General features: G+C 35.7%; 1 protein-coding gene across 1 annotated transcript; it reads right to left on the reverse strand.

Annotated features, from left to right (window-relative positions):
* Positions 1-2,189: 2,189 nt before the first annotated feature.
* LOC136852770 (uncharacterized) lies at positions 2,190-4,595 on the reverse strand. The gene is given in 3 exon segments (XM_067127667.1): positions 2,190-3,190; positions 3,192-3,881; positions 4,368-4,595. Coding segments are annotated over 3 exon segments (1,506 nt in total). The 3' UTR covers positions 2,190-2,602.
* Positions 4,596-7,596: the final 3,001 nt, after the last annotated feature.

A 7,596-nucleotide genomic window follows, 5' to 3' on the forward strand; every position in this document is an offset into this window, starting at 1 on the left:
ATATATATATATATATATATATATTATAATATATATATATATATATAATATATATATTCTGTAGCTAGAATTCCATCAAATATAGATAAAATAAAAATAAATTATGTGGAAATAAATCTTTGTATTTCAGAGGACAGTAATATATATACACTCACATACTTTGCAATAATCTCAGTTTCTTTTGTGTTTCTTGTTCCCCAGTCGAACAGGACTATGCTTTCCTTTGATTGAACAGACTCCCATTCCCAATCCTACTCTTGCAAACAGAGCCACGTTTACTGGCTATTAGGAAGACTGTCTGGAGCTGTTTGCCAATTTCAGTAAAGGGCCATTATGGGTTCACCACGTCTCTCTCTCTCTCTCTCTCTCTCTCTCTCTCTCTCTCTCTCTCTCTCTCTCTCTCTCTCTCTCCTTTGCTTTGCATGTCGCTTATATGTCTTGGATATAACTTCTCGCATGTTCTGTAGGGAGATATTCACAGCCAGGTTGCTTGTTCGGTCTTCATTCAAAATTTTTTTGTGCGTGATTATGCAGTATTGTAAGACCTCGGCTATACAAAAATTTGTGTTTTTTCTGTTTATAATACATGTCTGCATTTCCTTCATTTTGCGTATTTCTATATTCCCTCATTCATTTTTGTTTACATCCATGCTTTACTGAACGTTTACTAAAGCATCATTATCGATCACTAAAACAGTTGTTAATATCTCCGGAAACTGACTTGACTCCGACCCAAACTAAAAGACGGAATTGCTCCTGATCTCAACTCTGGAACCGAGAGGCAGTTCATGAACAGCCTACGAAGTGGCTAAGGTTTATTTCTATGCAAATCTGTTGTCTGTCTTTCTCAACAAGCTTTACGAAGAAGAGACGGAAACGGGCATGACTGCCAAATCATTTTCAGAGAATGCAAGGAAAGTGACTATTCAACAGAATGGACTCAAGTAATGACAAACTCGCCTTTAAAAAAATAACCGATTTGAAAGAGATTTCCAAATTCAGGAAATGTAGGGGCAAACCGGTTGGGACGTGAGTTCGTAACCCCTACATGGTGCCTTCAGATTTATCCTCATTATCTAAAGCTTATTCTGCTCTCTTATTTGCGACTGATGCTCTATTTCTTTCCTTTTCAGAGCAATTGTTATTTATTCTCTTTATAATGATTTTCTTTCCCTGTTTTATAAACTGTCTGGCCTGTTTATAAAGTTTATTTTATCTATGCGTTTCAAAAATATAATGATTTATCTTTCACAGAAACTTACACTGATTCATCACTTTTTTAAACTGTTTTTTCTTCTGCTACTTTCCGCAGGCTCCTCAACATTGTCCGTTATCGGAAACGGTAGATGTCCATCCGAAGGTGTTTCTGCAATTCTAGAATATAAGATTATTACCTTTCGCATCATGGAAGTTTCCCTGTAACGTCGTCTTCTGCAGTCCTCCCCACTCTCAAGTTATCTCTTTTTTTTAATATTCTTCCTCTGCCAAAAGCTACTTTTGGTCTCGTCTCTTCCTCATTTTTTTAGTGGTGGCGGCTTTGTAGACTTCCGCCTTAGTTGACTTCGCCTAATATGACCTTGGCACTTCATGTTCCCGTTGACACATTCAAAAAGAGGTGTTACATTATCTGTTGGTATGTAGCCTATATGTTGTGGTGTAGAATAGATAGGGAAATTAGATAGAAAAGAAAGAGAGAGAGAGAGAGATAGAGAGAGATAGAGGGAGAGAGAGTTGGGAGAGAGAAGGAGAGAGAAATAAGAATAAAGAGAGAGGCAAAGAACACAGTGATAACGCCCAAATGCTGTTGTGTCATGTTATCAATACGCGAGATGTTTACATTGCAGTATATCGTGTTTAAGCAATAAAAACAGTCGTAAAAGTGGGAAATACTGGCCTCGCGTTTGAAGCTAACCAAAACATAAGTCAGCACAGTCTAAATGCTTACAACAGCTGATTCTATAGCCCCGCCTTCTCAGGAAGGTGTTTTCATGGAAGTTCCAAAATTTGGGGTATGTTCTTGATAAAGGCATTGAAAGACCCCATAAGAGCAATGCATTTTTGGTGTTATTTAAAAGTGAGTCATCTCTCTTATTTTTCAACCGATTTTGATGATTCAAAAACCAGATGAAAGAGAATCCATTTAGAAAAATTCGTATGTAACTTTTTTTAGAGATTTGTTTCATCTTCCCTTTTTTTTGAATTTTTTTTTTAGTTTTTTATTTTTTCGAAAATTTTTTTTTTTTTTTTTTTGTGACTGTATATGACAAAAAAAAATTACATACAAAGATGCGCTCCTATCTGTTCTACCTGCTGGTTTTTGAATGGTAAGAATCTGTCAACATTCAAAAAAGTTGATTCGTTTTTTGTGTGAAAAATCAAAGTTTTGAGAAAACGCAATGTAAAGTAGAAATACTATATTTTCAGCTTTTGCTGAAAAAATACTTATCTTTTGAGCTTTTGCCGGTAATTACAAGAATTACCTCACCACTGGGGGTCATCAGGATATAATTTTCATTTCATAGGGGTGTTTATTTACCAGTGGTGAGCTCTTCCCTAGGATCCAATATATCCCTCCCCAACTATGGAACGGCGCAGGTGACATTTAGAAAACTCCAGCACCATAATCTGGATCATCATTATCTTCTATTCTTTTCCTCTTTCTCGTCAGTTCTGGTGTAGAAGTTTTGAGTTGTTGTTCTTCTCTTTTCTTGAGAAGTCGATCTGACATCCGCTTTCTCTCAGCATCTCTATGGCTCAGTATGTTTGTAGTATGGGTTGATAACTTCCCAAAACCGAAGAAGGCCATGGGGCAGGCTTCCAAGTATGTAAAATTATGCTGCATTGCAGTTAGGGCAATTGAAAACTGGACTGTCTTCAGGCCAAAGAATTTTGTTTTACTGAGCCTAGCCCAAATCTTTGAGTGGAGAGACTCATTTGGATTCTGAGTTTTGCCCATTAGGCATCTTTGCAGAAGCTCGTCACTGCACATGTCTCTGAACACATTTCTTACAACCTTCCTCTCCTCTTCATCCAACCTGAAATACACCTTCATATTGCTGTGGCTTGGTGGTATCTGGCCTTTGGCCACTGCTCTGTTATAAAAACAGTATGATTTCTCACCCTTTGGACATAGATGATGTTTCTTATTTTCATCGGTGCTGCCACAATGATAGAATATGGCCATAATGTTGTTCCTTCAGTTCTTTAGCTGTTTTTCCAGCACACCTTCTAACAGCAACTGTAAAGTATTTTGTGAGGTGATCTATGACATTTTCCGTCAGCTTATGTTTTCCAGAAAGTAATTTTTGTTTATACTGTTTACCATTTTTGTCCACTCTCATGATCACATGTTCATCTCTTTGCTTACGTAGTTTTAATCCAAACCTTTTTCCCACGTGGTTCACACATTCTTCTTTGATAACTTTCTTGTCATAGGGCCCTTTGTTTTCATTCATAGCACATACTGTTTTATACGCACTCGAATCTCCATCACCAATGAAATGAATATATCTAAATCCATGGCACTGGATCGACCTCCCCACAAAAACTTTGGCACATTCAGCCTCCATCCCTCCTGCCTTTCTATCATAGTTTTTATTGCAATTACCACTACTTTCATGATCACACTTCCTCTTTCTATATATGTCAACAGTAATCACTTTACTTTTCAAATTATTTTCATTAGCCAAGCATACTCCACAATAATTTGAGGCCACATGGAAGTCAATGCAAAACCCAGTATGGGCGTCTATGATGGCACCAGTTCCAATATGTGATTGGTGACCTCTGGTCAACCAAGAACCATCAAAGGATACATCTATATCCAACACACCATTTTCATCTGGGAACCTTCCCAGGGTTTCATAATGAGCAACAATACACTTTATTCACTATCTTAGATTTAGATGAAAACTTATCAAAAATTATTGATCCTATATGATTCCTTATATCATAATACCTCCATTTCTTTACAGGTTTCAGAGAAAGACTTGAACACATTCTTTGGTATCCACTATATCCCCGTCCATCCTCTAGGCTTTCATAAACTAAGTTCATGTCGTGTTCAGTATAAACATTACCATCTACTTTGACACATGGAGGGGAAAAGCTTTCTTGAAAACACACACTTTGCAATTCACTTCAACATCTCTATCATCATTACAAAATTCATCTCTAATTTTGCACCGCATTTCTTTGCAAGGAGCAGAAAACTTATCAAAAATATCATTCATTACCTTCTCATACATTATTTTCATGCGAGAGTTTACACCAGACTCACTAGCTTGTATTTGTTTTTTTTCCAGCCCTCTTTCAAGTTCAGTTATTTTTCTAACTAAGTTTTCACGTATTTGCATGGTGGTACGTACTTCAACATCAGCACTTGCATTCGTAAATTCCTTGCTTACATCACTGAAATATTCAGGATCTTCAGGAAGGTCACTGTCACGTGGCAACAAGTCAGCTGATGTAGAAGGTTCAGCGGCCAACGAATCCTCATCTTCACGAACGCCACTACTGCCGTCACTCACATCACTTCTACGACGACAACTATAGGCCTTTCTTAATTTCAGTCTAAGCTTAGATACTTTGGGCATCTTTTAAAAAGGTTTTTGTGTCACTCAAAGACGTAAACACGAAAGAAATTTCAGCATAAGTCTAAATGAAACTTAGCTTGAGATGGTCTCCTGTGCTTATTCTCGATGTGAGACAACAGCCTGATTTCTACTGTTTACTGGATTAGAAACAGAAAATGGGTGAAAAAATAACAGAAAACGTTATTTTCATTCTACTAAGATATTCTATCAAGAGGAGAGATTTAAATCATAGAGTTTCAATTAATTTTTACCCGGATATAAAACTAGAGAGGCGACATTGTGTGACGATTGGTGACGAGTTAGAGACTGACGACGACCATTACTGTGTTTTAATTATAATATTTTCGATGTGATAAAGTGATTGAAAATTGTAACTTGTTAAATGACTGATCTTTATCTTGATATAGACATATCAAACTATCATACGCCTTTCTGAGAGATATCAATACTTAAAAGAATAAATATACAAAGATAGCACATCATCTGCGAAGCGATCTGAAGGACACCTCGAAAGAAACCAAGGTAAGAAGAGAAAGACTAAAATCTATACAAACATATAAAAAAGGAACAATAAAAACTTTACAAATGGTGGCAGCTAAAGTGGATCCAGAAGGCGAGACGAAACAAACGAATTATCAGTGCAATTATTTAAGTTACAGTGAAACGAAATTCTACAAAACGAACTTAGATTTTTTTACGACGACGAACAAAATATATCAGAAGAAATAAAAATACTCCAGCGAATAGCAGCTTACAACAAGAACGTCGAGTATGAATAAAGTGCGTCCCGAAGCCAAAAAACATTTTGAACTGTTACCGTCAACAAATTGAGCAAGACGCCGACAGCGATAATAAGCCCAGTGTTTGCGACATCGCATCGAGTGATTGAAGAAAAACAACGTACAAACTTTCAACAAGATTCCGAAAGCGGAAAACCACAGCGGAAAAACAACGCAGACGTAGTAATCCGACAGCGAAACATTCACCGCCGAATGAACAACATTTAGCGATATCACGATATCAACAACACAACACAGTAAGGAATTTACTGTCCACTCTCTCTCTCTTAATAAATAAGTGAAGATATATTTTTGTTTTGCATCTTGCTATAAGATTGAAAATTAAGAAAACTCTCTCTAGTGAATAAAATTCATTTTGCATAAATACCAGCATTACTCTCTCTATGATAATTAATTATTTAGTAAATAATTTAGATAGGGAATTAATTATTTTTTTTTTACTCGGTTGGTGATGATTATTTGAGAAGTTATATATAATTTTGTGTACTTACTATGATGAATTTTGATGATATGATGCCCAATTTCATATAAGAATTTATTTTGAGTATTGAAAAAGGTTTTAATTGTGCACTTGAACTCAATAGAGAATTTAATTTTTTTGTGTGACAATTTGACAAATTGTTTTTAATTCTTGGTACAATATAACGAAAAATTTTTTTGATTGATGTACTCTGAGTGAATGATTTTTTTTGTGTGTGGACATGCAACGAGTATTTGAAGAATTACTGAACACTGTTAGACATTCACATTACGATTTAAGACCGTCGACAATTACAAGAAGTCGAATTTCAAGACTAAATTCCCACTCCGCTGTAGTGCAAGGAAATACTAACAATAATAAAACAAATAACCAGAACCAAAATAGTGTTAATCATTCTAATACTACTAACAATAATAATAATAGTAACAATACTAATAATACTAATAATACTCGCACATTACAATTTTATAACATGAATCAGGCGGCCGTCATAACAACCGCCACACGCTTCTGTGGACAGGTGGATGATTCCAATCCTGACAAAAGCAGACTCGAAGCTTATACTGTAAATCATTGGCTAGCAGATGCAGACAGTCGTATAATTTCAGGGTGAATAACAGATGAAAGAGCTAAAATAAATGAAGCCTTGTTGCTCGTCAGCTCAGAACATGGAGACGCACATAAAACTTTGAATTCCACAAGTTTTAGCAAACTTAATAACTATGTAGAATTTAAAGAAATTTGTTTATCACTCTGGGAACCAGTAAATCAGACTGACGGTTTATATAACTTAACTAGATTTCTTAACCCACAATATTAAACAATTGTTAATTTGTACGCAAGCGTGGAGAATGCAATAGAGAAAATAAGCGAAGATTTAGAGAAGACAGGTACTACTATAGGAGACAAGGATCAGTTTGGGGCTAGTGCCCAGAAATTAGTTGAGCTACGACATGTATTAAGTTACTTGTCATTTGGAACCATATATAACATTCTTGGAGAAGAGGAAAAGAAAGCTTTCAGAAAAATAAAACTTGATCCCAGAAAAACAAGCCTTCAAACATTGAAGACAATGAGAGAAGAAATCCAAAGGAAAGAGATAAATTTATCCAAGGAATTCGTGGGAACAACAGAAGCACAAAGTGAAAGGAAAGTCAGAAATAATAATCCAAATTTTAAACTGAATAATAAATTCTATGATAATTCCAGACAGTAGGAAATAGACCAAATACCTTCCAAGGGAAATATGCCCAAAATACTAAAAGAAAATGGAATCCAGATCAAAGGGGAAGAAACAGTCTAGCAAAGAGTGGACCACACAAACCTTATAGATATGGTCAAAACTCAAACACAAACACTTCAACCCAAGTGAACTATTCCGCTCAAGGGGCGAGACCAAAGACAGCCTGCGAAAACTGCGGGTATACAAATCATTTTACAAATGAGTGTAGAAAACCTAGAATCTGCACGGTTTGTAAGAAAGTAGGACATTTAACAAAGAATTGCTGGTTTAAAACACAAGAAGGAAATAAAGAAATAGTTGAATTAAGTAGTAACCGCTCAACATCAAATAAGTCTTCAAATCAATGACAATTTATCCCTACACAGAATACCACAAGAAAGTCCCTTCAAGAAGATAAATTAAGAGTAAAAGAATTAGCAAATAGGAGAAGTGAAGGTTCATCCGCACTATCTATATTGCAGAGTAAAGAAGTTGTAT

Source organism: Macrobrachium rosenbergii, chromosome 26, assembly GCF_040412425.1.
Source record: "Macrobrachium rosenbergii isolate ZJJX-2024 chromosome 26, ASM4041242v1, whole genome shotgun sequence".
Lineage (NCBI taxonomy): Eukaryota > Metazoa > Arthropoda > Malacostraca > Decapoda > Palaemonidae > Macrobrachium > Macrobrachium rosenbergii.